Below are 18,481 nucleotides of genomic sequence, written 5' to 3' on the forward strand. Positions count from 1 at the left end.
AGCCACATCCAATTACACTGGACTATACTGTTTTGATAAATAAATGGAAAAAACCTCTAACAAATAAACCTCCCCCCCCCCCGCCAAGCAAACATCCCCCCCAAATGTACAAACTGTAGCACTGCTCCTACGGAGACAGAAAGAATTTGCTGTTGGGCAATCTGATCTGTTCCAAAACTGTTGTTCCAGGGATTTTAATTTTAACATAGCATAAGAGAGCATCCTGGAGCAAGGGAAGTGAGGACAGGGGTTGGGGAGGGAACGTCTGGCCAAGTCAAACATCAAACACCTGTTCAAGACCTTTCACAGGCCCTTGCCAGGATGTGGCCACTACCGAGGTGTTGCTTCCTTGACACCTTCCCTGCTGGGTGACTGCTCCATCCAGCCCACAAGCTTCCCTCCCCTCTATACTTGGCTATCAAGTGCAACGTTTACTTCAATGCTCTATAAGCTTGTATAGCAATCGATGCTTCAAGGTACTCATGTCTGCATCTGCTTGAAGGATTAGAGAAGGGAAGACAAAAATTTCACTCATTCCTTTACAGGAAGGGTTCTTTGCCGGTGTCAACTCTTACTTGGATGCTTTGTGTAATATTCATTGCTTTGATTCTGAATGGATGATATGTAAATCCAAGTAACTAACTGAAAAAGTTCCTTTCCTCAGAGATATTTCAAACTTCTGTTGGCTTCCACAAGGTCAGAAGTTGACCCTGTATGCTTTATTTTGCTGCATAGGAAACTTGAAAGCCATGAAATGTACAGATCATTGAATAAATGTTAACTTTTGTTCCCATCCTTACTTATTTTGTATTAATTTCTGTATTACTGTTCTTAATTGTGGCCTTCTGTGCCACTAACAATGATATTATTATTCTCTATAACATACCTACAACTTTGTGGGAATGCAGTCATCATTTTAATATTTACTACAGCTCATAAAGGGTTTTATCTAAATAAAAATAAAAATCTGCCAGGTCCTTCAGAGCAAAAACCTATGCAAACATCAAAACCAGACATTTTAGTCTGTTATTACAGTACAATTTGAAATCTTTACTGCAAGAGACATTACTCTAGTAAAGGTTGTTGCAATCTTTTTTTTTAGTATGGGAAGGTAATGTTTTCCAAACCAGCCATTGTTGACATATTTCTTCAAAATAAAGCATGGCTTAACAGTCTGGAGTGAAGAAGCTTCATCTGTTACCCTTTAACAGCAACAGAAGAGGAAAAAACAGTTTATGTATCCTTTCCATCCTGACAGATGTGACAATAGCTGGAAACACTGCGCCTGCCAAGAGCTTTTATCAAGTATGTTATAACAACTAGTAATAAGTGTAAATAATAAATGGCTACGATCTTATGGGAAATGGTGGCAATGCTAAACAATTTTTGGTGCTTGCTGATGGGAGCCTGCTAGTCTTGGAATTCCCTGGCTTCCCAGTAGAGTTTTGGCCTGACAATAAACAACAGTTTAATACTTTATCTAATCCCAGCCAGGAGGTAAGTTCAACAGCAAGCTTTTGCAGATGTTCACATCCAATAATCTATCCATAATTGATGAAACAGGGAGGTCAGATGTAATGGTTGCTACTATTCCAGCAACAAATAAATGGTTATTGACAAAACAAGGCAGTGTGGCGCTGAGTGCTGAGCAGTGACAAGCATGAAACAGTGCTGAGACAGAAGTAGTGATGTGAATACAGCCCTTCATCTTGAGAATTCCTCAACGTGATGTGTGGCACAAGGGCCACTCTGACACATAAGCAGATGGAGGTGACTGGTAAAGGAAAAATGAGATTCTGCGAGTACATAAAAGACAAAGCCAGAGGTGGAGAAAGAAACGAGAAATGGGTGGACAAGACTGGAAATTTGGGTAAGTGCAATAATGTGAATTGTTCAGAAATGGTTTTGTATAGCAGCACTGTGATCCAGATGTCTGGAGTGCTTTTATTACACTGTTGTATGTCTATGTGAATGTACCTGGCTGTCAGATTGCTGTAGCCTCCAAAGAGCTTAATATCATCCTGTATGTATGTGCATGCTTAAATGCCCGTTACTTCTTAGACAAAGCACCTGTAAATATTCTGCTTCATGCTTATTAATATCTTTAGTCCACTCATGAACAGGTATTTTTAATTACACAAAGTTTTCCTAGCTAAAAGCAAACAAACCAACCCTTAGATTTGCAGAACACAACAGAATAAATCTGCAAACTAAGAAGGTATAAAAAAAATTAAGTCAGTTAAACCCCATTATTTTTCTTATACCTATATGAAAGTTAGGAAAAGTTCTCATTCAGCTGAAACCCTCATATTCTTTAAGTTTGAACTCATGTAAGAAATATAGTAAAAGGATTAATAGACTCTTTTTATTGACTGAATAAAACTTGAGTCATTTACATGCAAATAGACACTTGAAATCTTTTGCATCCATTTCAGTGCTAAGATAGTATTTTTACAATGTTTACTGTGTAATATTCTAATACGAAAAACAGCAGAATGAAATGGTGGCCATTATTGCCATATGTAGTCATAAAAAGATTTCAGACAGAAACATTTTAAATATTAATATTACTAAAATCACTTAAAGCACCATAGAATGTTAAATCGATTTATTTAGAAGTACAATTTATTTCACACTTTGCTACCAATTCTTTTGATCAGCTCTGAAATAATACATAAGCTGAAAGCAAAACAGCAAAACAAATTGCTTCTAGCAATGAAGCAGCAAGCTCTAGGTTTTATGCTGGCATGCTTCAGTATTTTAACTTCTCAGGTTATTTATCTATCAAAAGATAAATTTTAAATTCCTTAAGATCCGATGCCTGAATCAAGATCTCCTCCAATCTAGCCATTGATAGTTCTGATGAAGCAAAGTTGTTAAGCATTTGTTTACACCTGAGTATGAGTTGTCCCCTTCAAGCCAATAGGAATAACGGTATTGAAATTTAAACATGTATTTAATGAGTAAATTGCTGCAGCTTGAACTATACCAATTTGAGAAACCAATTTAATTTTAAAAGCCTTACATTATAGAATTTTTTTAAAGCCTGTTCATTTGAACTAAACTTTCCAAAGGAAAACAAAACCTCTCAGGTTATGAATATATTTGCATTCAAGTACTGAAATTCTCGAGTTTGTACAGCGTGGGTACAAATGTTTCTTTTCTCAAAACACATAAAAATTCTTACTTCTGTAAGTATATTATCTAACTGAATTAGAAAATTTCTCATACAGTTTTTCAGCCATTTGCTGCAGGTCTGGGTATAATACGCACAGTTTCACTAATGGAAATACTACTGACAGTTCTTAAGATCTTTCATGCTATTGTTTCTCAGATAATATAAGCTACAAAATCAGATGTGCTGTAACTATCTCTTTCGCTCAATTATATACAGTATGTAGGTTCCAAGGTTTAACACACCTAAGATAGAAATCCAATACAGTATAAAGTACATGAAGTAAATAACCTCCATAACATACGGTTGTGTACTGCTTTGTCTTTTTTGTTCCTAGCCTGTAGGAATGAAATGAGTGGAAAGTTGTATATCAGCAGTTATTTAAAAAAAAAAAAAAAAAAGAAGTATATTTTATTAGCTACTCTAAAAAAAAAAAAAAAGTTTCAATACAGTAAGTAGAAAATGTTTGCCTAAATCACATCTTTTAACTGATAGAATAGAGTTATTAGAAGTCTAGAAACCTCAGGCAGTGCAAGCGGACTAATTCTAACCTTATATCCCATAAAACAGACACTGTACAGCTGTGGTCACAATCTGGCTTGTGCTTTGCCTGGGAAAACATAAGGAAGAGTCACCTCTATTAGCCATACCCAGCAGAGTACAGCAGAGATTGTTCCATCCCATCGGCTGTATCAAAAGTAGGACCAGAGTGAAGGCTCCATGGTTGCCAAGAGCTCTGCCCTCCACTCCTTGGCAAAAAATAGATGCAAAGATATTTTGATTGCCTTTCAGAACAGTTTGCGTTTTTATGGCTCAAGATATTAGAGAAAAGCAAACTTCCAGTAAGGGAAAATTTGCTTCAAGTTCAAACATAATATCTAGCAACAATTTCATGGAAATGGTTCAGAATCATACAAAGAATTCTCTTGATATTAGGATACCTATTATTATTATTAATGCAGAAGTGTGTAAATATTCTTATTAATATTGCACTGCAGCCTCTTCCAGTTCTTTTGAAAACTCATACAGAGAGTGTGTGCCCAAGTATATGTGTGTATAAGGTAACAGTAAAACTTGTCATTTGGTACTAGATACCTTGAGTCAAAATCTTACAAAAAATAAAGCCTGAATTTTCAGAAACCACATCTGATGTGTTAAATGCCATGACTTGTAAATCCAGGATGTCTAATACATATATATATATATGTATAAGTAAGGCTACATAAAATATATAAATATACAGAAACCCAGCATCTCTCATGCTGTTCGGGATTTTAAAACAAACACACAAAGCAATGTCCTCCACACATAGCCCCCAAAATTTGGGTTTTAAACTTTTTGTCACGAACTCATATTCAGATTCCTGAGAATTCCAGTGGTCAGATAGTCCTAAAATTCTGAAAAGGTGTTACAGCTTTATCTAATGGAGCATGCAGTCAAATCTGCAGCTCACTGCTGTTGTCTCACTCTTGGGATGTGTGAATGATTAAATCTAAAATTGTACTGGATGAGATGAAAGTCTGACCATTTATGGCACTTTGGTAGCCAGTCTCATGGAACATGAGTCTCCTGAAGAGTAGGGTTGCTGTCGGCAAGTTACTAGTGCATTTATTTTCATTGTTGCTATGGGAAAACATGGAAATCTGATAATCTTCTTATTTGCTTGTCATCAAGTAATAGATTTTTTTTAACGTATTTAATATAATTTGTTTCTCTAGCTCTACATTTTTTGTATAACTTGACTACTATAATTCTGCAGCAGCACTGCATTTAAGAGTGTTTTCTTACAAAGGGTATTCTTGTGGTACATTTATTTTGACAAAACTTCAGTTTACTGAGGGGAGTTATTTTGACGCCATTAACCAAGCAAAGTGCCATTTGAACCACAGACTCAAAAGGAAAATGATACCATGTTCCAATGCAATTGTAGTGGACACCATGTCACTAAGGTGCAAATCTGCGCTAAACAGAAAAGTAGTAAAGAAAAACAGAGACATTACATCTCAGGGCTATTCAGAACATTTTCCCTGTGTGGTTTTTGTTTGTTTGTCTGTTTTCTTTCCAGGTTTTCAAGAAACTGTCTAAGATAGGAGAAGGGCTATCTAAATTAAACCAACAGAAGAAATCCTTCCTTCCCTAAGAGACTGTTAACTTTCATATCCAAACAAAAAGTTAGATCTTTCTTTTACTTTAAGTGCTACATTAACAACAAAACATTGAGTGATAAGACATTCACTTCTTTCCTGAAGTTTCAGGTTTTCTTTAAGATTCTCAACACAAATAATTTCAAATTTCTTAATTCTTAATTTGAGTCAGTATATTTTGTCAGGGCAAAGTTCACTACCAGTAGTAATTGTTCTCACACAATTTTGTTTGTACTATCTTCACCAGCCTAGTAGCAGTGGAACCTTTCAGAAACATCAAACTTAATCAGTTTCTTCAATAAGGAAACCTTTCTCTGCACATAATCCATTGTCAGTGACAAGATCAATTGGATGAACTTACCTTCAAAGATGACTCAGAGTTTTGCTTATTTTTTTAATCCCTCAGATATTAAAAATACAAAATTTCTACATAAATACAGTTTTAAGAACAATTTTTAAATTCCTTAAATAAAAGTGAAGTCTCTAGGAATGATGAGACCTTTTCTTAAACTTGTATGCTAAAATGTTTTTTCAAGCATGTGATGCCACTTGCTCAGGTGACAATGTTACACTTCATTACTATTGTCTAAATATCAGTTGTAGATGAACAAAGGACAACCCAGCTGATTTAAAAGAGGGGGGTTTGAAATAATTTCCACTGAATAGTATCTTTTGATGTGTTTTGCAAGTGTCCATTTAAGTGTTTCTGTAGTAACAGAAAGCTTAAACCTAAACCCCGTGGTCTACCCAGACACCACTGACAGAAAGAAGTTCAGCCTTCCAGCAAAGCACTGCAATAGTGAGCAAATATCAAAAGAATGACGCTGTCTTTCACCATGTTTGGGAGAAAAGATCATAACATTCAGTCTACCTTTTTGAGTTCTTTTACTTGCTAAGATCCTAATTGATTGGCCAAATTCATACATACATATGGTTACAACCTATATAATTAGATATAATAGATATAATTAGATAAAATATACTGTGCACACTAACTTTAGAATATCTGCATCCCAGATACATTTACTTATATTCTCTCTAGATGCATGAGTTGAGAAAAAATTTTCAGCTGTTTTGACATCGACTTTTTTAGACATTAAGTTTATAGTCATAAATCACCTCTGATTACTTTAATAGGGTCATTTTGAATGTGAAGATGTCTTTGTATGTTCATAAATTTTCTTGATAATTTTATGCCTGTGGCTTGTATATTGTAATTCTGACAATTCATGCATGTAGTATTATGTCATAAATTACTACATTTATTTTGGCATGAGTCTCAGTACTCACGAATGCTGCCTCTATTATTTAAATATGTAACGTATCTGAAACACCAAATTGAAAACACAAAATAAAGGAATGCTTAGAAAATATGTAGTGCTCAGAGAAAGGATGAGGACTGGAACTTTCCTGATGATTTGGGATGCAACTCTAACTGAAAGAGAAAAAATACATTGAGCCAACTTTAGCTATTCTTGAAAGCCTCATTTAAAAAAAACCAAACACCAGCCTCCTACATCAAGCAATAGATTACAATACCTTAAGCAAGATTTCTAAGGACACCTAAGTGTTTTACTTAATACTTACCTTGTTGTGCAAGTCTGAAGAAAAACAAATAGACAGCAACTTTTACTTTAAAATTAGCCTAGATGGAGAACTCTCCCTGACAAAATCTATAATGTTTAAGATAAAATAAATCTACAGAATATGAACTATTAATATTTTGTGTCATATATTGTGGAAAAGCCATTAACTTGATTATAAACCAGATGATATGAAAAATATTATGAACATACCCCACTGCTATTGAACATAATTAGTTCTCAGGCTTTTAAACTTGCACACACTTATATTTTTACATCTGAGTAGGTCCACTGAAATCAATCATATATATATCAAATAAAATTAAATCAATTTATACAGATTATAAACAAAATCAAATTATGTTAGATTATACACCAAGTGCCTAGCAAATAAAAAAACCTTCAGCAAAACTAGCCCACTCAATACAAAGTGACTGCATATTTTTTGATATAGTAGGCTGCAGCTTAATCATTCCAACCTTTAATTACTGCATCAGATAATGAATATTTGGAACATATGCTTCTCCACCCTGCTAGAAGACATGAATGAAAGCGAAACAAGTTTATATGCACGCTGCTGTGTGTGCACGCTGGGGGAGGGAGGAGCAGCTAAACAGCAAAAGGAACCGAGCCGCAACAATTGGAGGAAACGGCGTCTGAAACAGCTGCTCCCCTCAGATTCCCCTAGAAGGAGACTGCCCGAGGTGGGCCACAGCACAAAAGGATAAAGAAGATGAAAACTGATGCAAAGCAGGAAAATAACTGCTGAGACCCCTGAGTCTACACCCGAATAGTCCCAAACTGTGTGGCAAGACCTCTTTAGCATGCTACAGAAGCTGGTGATGAACTACATATTACCATGAGGCAAAGTGGCTCCTAGCAGTATTGTCTGCGTGTTATGGGTAATGATAACCAGGAGCCCCCTGGGACCAGGATGCAATGATTTCATCTCCGTAAGCATCTGAGCTCCCCTTGGATACAGAGACCATTAAACTGAGAACAGAAGGGTAAATTTTAGGCAATGATTTCTAATTGGAGGGTGAAGACAACTTGTGCTCAACAGTACTGTCAACCATTGATATTTTACTGCTGTCTATATTGATCACTGTTAAGGACAAAAGGAAATAAAAAATTTCCCCTTTTCCTTAGTCCCATAACACAAACTGTATTTTTGGAATGAAAGTACTTCATAGATTTGCTATGTAACATTATTGGAAATGTCATTATATTAGGAAATGCCACTATTTATAACATAATTATATTATTTACACTGCAAAGTATCGGTATTTTCATTACAGTTAAAATAAGATTGCATACTCTTAATATAATGTACCATTTATATTTTGCACTGCAGAGACTTTCCCTTTTAACAACAATGCACATTGCTTTCATTACCTGTCAGGTGTTTTTGTGAGACTAAAACCATTAGGCACAATGTATTATGTATATATTTTAAATTAATAGTAGTACATTACACAAATCAAAGTTTCAGAATCCTCCTTAAAAAATAATAATTCTGCATGTGAAAAAAAGAACTTCCAAATGATTGCTGTAACTTTCTGGCAGGATGCATGGGGGAGCAATGAAGGGAAAGCAGTAGCTATAAAATATAAGCAAAATGGATCCTGAGGAAACAATGCCAGGACATCTGATATTTTTGACACTTTCAAGGGTAGTTTGATACTTTCTATAACATGGAGACTGTGCAGTCTTGTTCCTTACTTAATTTCTCCTGAGATCAAATACGCATGCAGGCTTCTTTATTTAGCACATTGGTTTATCTTACTGTTCTTCATCATCCACACAGCTTATTGTAACTTGCAGAAACTTAACAGATAAGTTGATCAGGCAAGAATGCCAGCACATTTTTCAGTTAAAAAACAATGCAGACAAATTTCAGCACAAAAAATTCTAGTCTAATCTGCCAGACTACATTCTGGAAAGAGACCAAATATCCTCTTCTCATTGCTGTTGCAAACATTAGGTATCATTTTATACAATTATATGTAGCTTTTTAATTTTGAAATATTCACACATTCAGCTACAGACTTTGACTGCAACTGATGTGAGAACAGGCTCACACTTCCCAGCTTTGAGTTGATTTATATAGAAGATAGGCCTAGTAACATTGAAGAATGGTGGTCATAAAGGTGGTCAATAACTTTTGGATAAATCATATCACAAATAATTAAAAGCATGTAAGTATATTTCAAGAGAGAAATCTAGAATGCCTCCTATACTGCAGAAGCCAAGCAGGCAATATTGAAACCTATTCTGAATTCACCTTGTGACTCCTATTGGTCTATTTCTAAAAAGAATAAACCACTACAAAAAAACCCCAAACAAACAAAGAAAAAACCACAAACAACAACATAAAACCCCAACAAAACAAAACCAGAAACCACAACAAAAACCCAACCAACAAAAACGAACACAGAATGACATCTATAAAACATGTTCAAAAATATTTTGATTAATAAAATACTGAGTCAGTTAAAGGAACAAACAGAAATATTAATTATCTAGCTGATTAATCACAATAATCATGGACAAAATATTCAAACAACTTCATTTTCCACACAACATTTTGAAGAGGATCATGGAAGTCTTTGACTTATCTGATGGCTGGCACAGACAAATCAAGTTGATGCTTATCTTTCCTCTCACACTGATCTATGATGAACTAGAGGAACCCTCTTTCCAGAGTTGCCACATACAGAATTCTCATTGTCTTACAATTATGATGTATGGGAGGCCCAAGAGAAACATGAGAAAGAAGCTTGAATTCAAGTATCAACAGAAGGGATGGCATCAGCACTACAGATTTTCACACCAAAAGCAATTCATATTTCTTCTAAATTCCTGATGTTCTAAAAAGCTCAACATGTGGATTGATATATTTTTAGTTGCTGCTCACAAATATTCCATATCAAACTAGATTGAAAAACTGGTGTTTTATACAAAAACCTAAACAAATAAAAACTGCTTTATCTATGCACGAAAATGAAAGCTAGTCATATATAACCTGAACTGTCAATTTGTATTATTTCTACAGATCTAAGCATGGAAACTTGGGCTACATCAGCTCTGAAATTTATTGGAACCATAATTGCTTAAGCCACATGGATCCCTGTCTATGGAACTAGATACAGCTACAAAAGGACCATAAGCCAAGTCTCTCCAAGTCTTTTCCACTCTCCGAAATGCATAGGAATATGCCAAGGAGGCAAAGAAAGGCATTGGGAAAGCTACAGCAACTTTAAAATATACTTACTGATAATGCGCTCTCTTGTTCTCCAGCAAAATCATATGCTAAACTTAAGCAGTACGCAGCTTCTCCTTCGATCTTCATATCGCCTCCTAAAGAAAAGATTAAAGTTACAGTTACCAGTATAGTCTGAGCAAAACTATATTAGTACAGACAGTTCCTGCAGGTTCTTACATAACATACAGATCTTTAAATATTTTAGTGATTGTTTCCTTCTTCTTACTGGTGCCATTTATCTCTTTCCAAAAATATATAGAGTGACAATTTAAAATAGAGGCTACGGATCTGAACTAAGTTCAACAAGAAAGTTGAACAAACTCAGAGAAAATATCTTCCAGTAAGTGATGCAGAGCAATTAATTTAACATGCTGTAATGTTCTCTGTCATTAATTGTTTAATAATAGAGTATCTTCACATTAGAAAATCATAGCAGTCTCTCTATACGTATTCATGTATAGAAGTACCTACAAACCTATAAACACCCTAATATATAAACACAAAATATATTGATCCATACATTTTGCTAACATGAATCTTAGTGAAACATCAAGAGGTAACTATCAGTAGACCAGGTTCATAATTCTTATTCTCATGGCTATTTTGCAAGCTACTGCAGGCTAGAATAGCTCAAAAAAGGGACAACTTACACTTGCAAGCAGTAGTTGTACAAAATTCTGCATAGGCCCACTGACATGCATGACGCTTTTCCAGGCCAGGTTTTATTTCACTAACACTGATCTAACAAATGCTGCTTGCTGGTCATTTTTTTCTATTTCTCCCTCAACAGAAAATCTTCCATCCAGTACCAAAATTTATATAAAGTAATTACAGAAATGCTTACTGTGTCACACTATATTCAAAAATTTCCCTCCAGAACATGAGTATCCATTAAAAAAAAATTAAATGAAATTATATTGAAAACATTCAAAAATCTAGTCCTTCTGTTGCTCAATATCCATCTGCTTAAATACAATAGTGGAAAAGCAGCCCGAAGCATAACTGCATATCTAGGTATGTTGTAAAATAAACAGATTAAATTTATCTGTTTATTTATTTATTTTGTAAATAGACTTGTAATGAAAAGTGATATTATCTACTTACAATTACCAGCCTAATAAATTCTTTATGTCCAAACACACAGAAGCCTTCATCCAACTCTAAATCTCTCTGAAGGTTATAATTGCCAAGGCCATAGTAATGTTCTGTCCATGACACTTAATACATCACATAAAGTTCTGAAAAGCCTGTAACTCAACAACCTGCTGTTTTTTTCCAATAGTCAATATCCCTTAAAAGGTATAAGGAGGCAGAAGGATACAGAAGTACAATTTCACAGAGGAATAATAATTGAAAAGTTGATGTAGATATAAAAAACTTCCTTCCTCACTGAAGAACAGTCTGAGAGTCTGAAGTGGCTAATAGCTAATCCTAATTCGTGAAATACAGGAACATAGACAATGGTGCAAAATGACAGAATGGATATTCCAGACAGCGCCCAGAGCCAGTATGGGCCTAACTCAATTGTTAAATTTGGGGTCCATAGATCGAGGCTATGGGAACTTGTCTGAAAGGAGCTTCTAAAGCTTAAATTTCAAGAGAACAATGGTGAGTACCCTGACATAGTGATATGTACTGCGTGTCTCAGGAAGCTATGGAAAGTGATCCATTCGAAGTAAGGTCACTGGAACATCTGCCTAGTCAAAGTAAATTTTGGGAAGGCATCAGATCCACTTTGACAATCTCTTTATTCCAAGTAGTTTTCACTAGCGATAAGAAGAAGTTGATGGGAAACCTCACCAGCCGCACACACAGTCCTTCTAGTTACTACAGTAAATATTAGTAGCACAGTTTTACTGTATCTATGACTTAAGCAGGTATTATAGACAATAGCGGTAGGAAAAAAAAAGCAAAAAGCTTGTATTTGACCAATAGATGCAGCTGGAAAAGATGGACAAGTTTTTGGGTACACATCTTTCTTCAGCTGATGAATTGTATTGGCATTCTCAGTATTTGGGTACATACTCCCAAGAGGAAAGATCTAAATAGGCAACTCACAAAACTGATCTACTAATGCAAATTGCAGATAAAACTAAAATAGGTTATTTAGTGATTTAATTAAAAGGAAAAAAAAAATTGCCAAAAACTATCATACACCATCACAAATTAAACATTTGGAATGGAAAGGATTGAATTCTTGCCCCCAGAGTCCTGTTTGGTTTATTACCCAAAAAAACACCATACAAAAGCATTTAGATTTCAAATGTGTTTTGAAATACTACTCTTCATGAGATCAGCAAGATGAGAAATTTTGGTTCTTTAGAATGAATATAATTAAAAGACAATATAATCAAGGACCTGAAATAATTTACTGACACTTCTAAAAATAATAAATTGCAAAGTTCACATGGGCATAGATGCCTGAAAGTTTATTCACTTTTTCCAAGAGTACCTGCTGGTCTAATAAAGATACTTCTTTTTAGGAACTTGCCTTTGCTTCACTGAATACATTTTAACATTTTATACTTTTCTATAAATTGCTCTGTTCTACTATCTACATATATAGCTGTTTTTTTATTCATGGCAAAACTTATTTTAAAATTTAGAAAATTTTTTTTTTTTTTTTTGCCATTTTTGACAGTTTAATTCTTTCTATCACAACTACGACTCAAAGACTGGCTAACAGATTAATGTTGGGCATACATTATTAAATTTTAAAAACTAATGTATCTGGTGATAAATATTGAATTAATATTGTATATCACTTGTATGTGCAATTCATATACAAAATATGCCCCTTAACAAATACCACAAAAGGCTCTTGAATTGCTGTGCATGAAAAGAGATGATTATTTGAGACTTTCTATCCCACTTCTGATCTAGAACAAGAAGGCAATCAGGAGTAATCAGCACTCCCAGAGCTACTACACACTTGACTGAATGTAGGCCTGGTCCTGGGCAGCCTGGTTCAGCTGACCCTGCCTGGGTTGGACTTGATGATCTCCAGCTCTCCCTTCCTACCTCAGCTGTTCTGCAATTCTGCAGTTTTCTTCAAGTTTCAAAGTACTTATGGGTATTAAGACACAGAGAAGAGATCTTGTTTAATTATGATAGAAAACTGTTTTATTGCAAGTACTAAATTACTATGTAGAGTGATGATGTAGTGATCCAGCAGATATTGTTGCTGAAATAATTGCCAAATCAACAGTGCCTAGCCAATCAAAATCTCAACTTCCATGAGTGATCTCACTTTCTGATTATGGGTTTACTTTTTTATACTATTACTTCCCACAAAGTTGTTTTTTTTAGATATAAAGCTTTCAGGAATATAAGAGAGCCTTTGTTGTCACCAAGAAAGCATTTCTGCTTTAGTGAGATCTGGAGGTGTATTGATAGCATTTGCCTTTGAATTTCATAGGAAATAATCACCCAGTTACACACTTGACAATTTCTACTTTAGCCTTGGAAAAATCATAGCGTGCACATCAAATAAAGGAATGTGAAAGTGTTATTTTCCACCTACCTTTTTTGGCTACTTCTAAAGCTTTTCTTAGCATGTTGATGGCCTGTTGGTGTTCTTTATTTTCTAGCATTTTGTCTGCCAGTAATGTATAAATTCTCCAGAGATGCTTACATGCCAGTGAATAGTACGTATGGCCTGTCTCATCCTTCCATGGCAGACCCTCTGTAAGCTGATAAAATGCTTCATAATGTTTAGCAGCTTTCATGACATGACCTGAAAAATGTCATTCATAATTACAATCACTGTAATCAACAAATTTTTTAAAATACATTAGCCTATAATAATTTTCTCATTAGAAAGTAAGTTGCAGCCAATAATTTCGCAGATTTCTCAAGCAACTTCAATATATAACTTACAGATCACTGGAAAATGCTTCCAAACCTCACAGGTACCAGTAACACTGTAATTTAAACTTATCACATTTTAAATTAGCTTTCCTTTGTAAATTCACAATGTTGGGAGTATGTGATCTCAAGGATGGAAAGTCAGAACTTTCTAGAAAATATATCTATTAGAAATTCATGAATACAGCCTTTGTGGGTCTTATATTTCAAAATCACACCTATGCATTAATAATCACAATTCAAACTGTTCCTCAAGTTTCTTTTTTCATAATGAAAACATGTGCTGAAAGATTTGAAATGTGGAGAATAGAGGTATCAAAACTGTGGGGAAAAAATATCTTTATTCAAATAAATAGATTAAAGAAAAGAATTACCATGCAAAGTAATTTATTCAACAGTTATTACTAGGCCATCTCTGGTGAGTTTATGTAGTAAATTTACCAGAAAAGCATTAACCACTAATGGATTAATTACTGAGCCTGAAGTAATACACTTTAAGGTCTTCAAATGTAAGTTACTCAAACATCTTAAAGGCAAAAGAAAGTCTGAAGATAAAGTTCAATTCATTTTAACATTCAAGTTCCTCCCTCCCACTATCTTCAGATAGATTTATCTCTGTGTACACATGCAAGCTAGGAGATTTTCACACTTTCTGGATAGTCAAAGTTCAAAGCCCTTGAAAGAACAGAAAAGTTCTTCCTCATACACATGGGTACAGAAAAACTGTCATGAAACAGGTAAGCTAAGACCATTTACATTAAAAAACAACAACAACAAAAGGCATTCTGGTCACATTTTGCAAAGAATGTTCTATAGCAGGGAGAACTCTGAATGTGACTCTTCCTTTGTAAGTTTGTTGTACATGATGGAGGAATCTTGCCTCATGGATTATCAATATAACAATTGCTATTTTCATTAAAAGCTGAAGCAAACCATAAACTAAGTTTGTTTACATGTGTTTGCAGTTTACATCTCTTCTGAAACATCTACTATTTTCCAGACCATTTTTATGGTGCTGAATTCAAACTACAAAAAAAAAAAAAACCAAACAAACAGCAAGGAGAAAAGTTTTCCTCAGTTGTAGGAAACAAAGGGAGAGAAGCTGGGACAAGGGCCTTCTTTAAGCATTCTGAAAGAAAACAAGGCTACTTTCCCAGTTCTCCAGTCAACCCAGAGGTAGCAGAACAGCTATGACAGATTCCTCTTCTTCATCTAGTTTTGTCTTTTGCACATGTTGCCCTTGTACAATCATGCTTTAAAATTTGCAATACAAAACATCACTCTTATCTTGATTAGAATTAAATTTATGTTCACATTAAGCTTCTCTGATGATTAACATGAGTCCAACTAAATCTGACAAGCACAAGAAACTTCTCTTTCAAAAAGCAATTAATTAAATAAGTTTCACAGACAACTCATTTCAGGGCTCTACAACCTATGTTTGATTTAAGAGTCCAAGAAGACACAACGAAAAGTGCTGAAGAGTGAAGGGCCAGGTGACAGGTAAGACAGCAGACGTTATTCAGTTCCACTCTAGCTAGAGACAGGTACTGGGGAGATGGCCAAAAATGTTGGAAAAAAAAAATCTTATTGCCAGAGTAACTGTCAGACTCTGTAAACAGACAGGAAAAGATTTACATGTTCTTTCAAAAATATTGCGTATTAACATCAGACTGAACAAAAAGAAAAACAAAGTGAAATTATCATAACCAGTACAAATTGTCTAAGGATTCACTGACAGTACATCTAATGGAAAACAGAGACACAGACTTGCTAAACCCAGATCAAAACTCTTCTCCACTTTAAAGAGGCTTCCAATTTGAATTTGGGTTTCTGCCTATCCAGTCCAGCTAACTTCCTAGGGCAACTCCAACTCGGAAGTCAACAGAATTCCAGTTATCCAAGTTGATAAATGATTGAAAGTTGAGTTCAAATGTAATGTTAATAGCTAGACCTAGCATTGTATCCACTTGGATACTCATAAGCACATACAGATTCCTCCTTGGAATTCTCAAAGTTTATTGACTGACTGATTATCCTTTTGAAAGGACATTGCCATACATTTATGTGATCTAGTTTCATTACATGTGTAGTGGATTCTTTAGAGTAATAGAGTTTGATTCATGTGTAACTCAAAAACATTTAGTAAGAATGGGAAATAGCAAACAAATGAACGGTATCACCTGGATAGGTAATTTGGGACTTGTAATATAATCTCTTAGTGGGACACGTTATTCAGGTAAAGAATATGTACATCCTTCAGGACTATTTTTTAGATTGTTAGAACTATCATGTATCATAATTCTTACCCATGCTTACTTGTTTGCAGTAACCCCTCAAGAAAGTTTCTGTCAGACTAGAAATTGAACTCATATATTCCATGTACCTCATAGTTCTTAAAAGTTGACCTAACCATTAAAGCCACAACCTTACATCCTTTCTCCCCGATCTTGGCAAAACCTCTTTAGAAACAATCCATCTATCTCAAGCTTCAAAATACAAAAGAAATACAGTATTTTCAGGAGTATTCAAATGGAACCAAATTACATTTGGCTTCAGTCAACTATCAAAAACCACTATGGTGTAAAAAGTAATACAATCTGCCCAGACAAATACCAAAAAGAAGATGCTGGGACAACAAACACACACACACAGCATCTGCTGGTTTCCTAAATGAGGGAGCGATGGAATTCCTGTCCTGAAAGCCCTTACATGGCTGCGAATTTGCTTACTGAAGACTCCTTCAAGGAATACTAGCTGTTTGAAGACTCTCAGATTCATGGAAGGTAAAACATTTTAGATTTTGGAATTCATTCCTCCATCAAAATAATCTGAAATCTCTTGTTCTCATTGGCAAAGGGCAGATCAGCCTATTTATTTAACCCATAATGTTAATGTGCACCTCAAATGTTGTGGGAAATATTTTCAGGAGGATGGCGAGTTTACCCACTGTGATGAGTTGTTGCAGTTGGAATTGACCTGTCCAGTGCATTCCAATTTTTAAACACTGAACTACTGCAACTATCAGGTGCAGAGTTAGATGCTGTTGAAAAATCTTGAAAAACTTTAAAAGAAAGTAATAAGCCAATTACAGAACACTCCTGAGAGTAAATCCATTTTTATCTCACCTGAGCAGTGACAAAGCAGAGTTTTAAATGGGTTTTACTATCAACTGAAAGAAAAGAAGGAAAAAATCAAAAAGAAAGCAAAATGAGAGGAAAAACAATGGGTAGGAAAATAACTTGGAATAGTTTGTAAAGTCTATCTTTTATATCTCTAGGAATTCAAAGAGAAAAAATAGAAAGTGTTTCTAGGAAATTCATATTTGAGAAAAATCTATTTGCAAAATGTTACACAACGCAGTATAGCTATTTTCAGATAGCAACATCAAGAGCAATTGCGTATTGCTTTTCCCACGGCCATGCAGAAATTAGCTCGGTGTATACTAAATGGAATTTGAGAATCTCTGATATATCTTCCCTGTTTATAAAAGGATTCAAAAACCAGAACTGTAACTCTTACAATATATATACTAGCAGTACTAAAATGTTATAGTTTAATGTAGCTCAGGGCACAACAAAATAAACACTATCAACAATGGTTTAACCTTAAATAAGTGAGCTAAACATCATCACAATGTAATTTTGGGAGTAAAGAATTAGTTTTAAACACCCTTATGAATATAAGACATTACTCTGCCACTAACAGTATCAAATTTTAGAAATTACTCTTATTTTCACAGCAACTGCATATGTATGCAAAGATTTGTGCTACAGCTTTCATTGAGTTGCTTAGAAGTAAAAAAAAAAATCTATTCATTCAAGCAAAAGAACTGAATGTAATTTTGTAAATGCTGAAGAGAAACGTTTTTACATTATCTAAAACTTCCTTTATAATCCCCCCTTTCTAAAACCCACTCCAAAAGCATACATTTGTTATATCAGAATAGATATCAACCAAAAGGGGTATATATGGTGACTACTATTTTGCCCTTTTTTTTATTATTTAAGTAGAAAGATTGACTAGATATTAACACAAATGGGTTTAAATGTGAAGCTGCCATAAAAGCAGGCACATAAATGTAATTCTCCCAGCCGCTATTTTGATGCACATTTTTGATTCCATGAATATTTTATGAAATGGCCCAAACTAAAGCCATATAACATTCCTGCATTACTGATGCTTGCGCCCGTAAGCTACAAACATTAGAGGCATGATTGAGTGCATTAAAATGAACTCATTCAGCAGTGCATTGATTACTTGAAGGAGGAAAAAAAAAAAGAAGTTACTCCAACTTAAGAAAACAGCACACAAATCTGAAGTTTTCAGTACTGAAATTAAAGATAGCAAATTTGAATAATGTGATATTTAATAAACAAAGGCAGAGCAAAGCTATCTAAAGTTGTCTGTATCCAGTCCTGACATTAATTAGATGAGATGTTAATTA

General features: G+C 34.7%; 1 protein-coding gene across 2 annotated transcripts in view; it reads right to left on the minus strand.

Annotated features, from left to right (window-relative positions):
* Positions 1–18,481, minus strand: part of TTC29 (tetratricopeptide repeat domain 29) — a 148,565-nt gene that overhangs the window by 64,373 nt on the left and 65,711 nt on the right. For both annotated transcript variants that reach the window (XM_082050592.1, XM_082050593.1), the window contains exons 6-7: positions 13,691–13,903; positions 10,177–10,262 (exon numbers count right to left, since the gene is read on the minus strand). In XM_082050592.1, coding sequence (XP_081906718.1) covers positions 10,177–10,262; positions 13,691–13,903 — 299 coding nt within the window. The remainder of the gene's footprint in view (positions 1–10,176; positions 10,263–13,690; positions 13,904–18,481) is intronic.

The sequence above is a fragment of the Streptopelia decaocto genome (genome assembly GCF_964273445.1).
Source record: "Streptopelia decaocto genome assembly, chromosome: 4".
In the NCBI taxonomy this organism is placed as follows: domain Eukaryota; kingdom Metazoa; phylum Chordata; class Aves; order Columbiformes; family Columbidae; genus Streptopelia; species Streptopelia decaocto.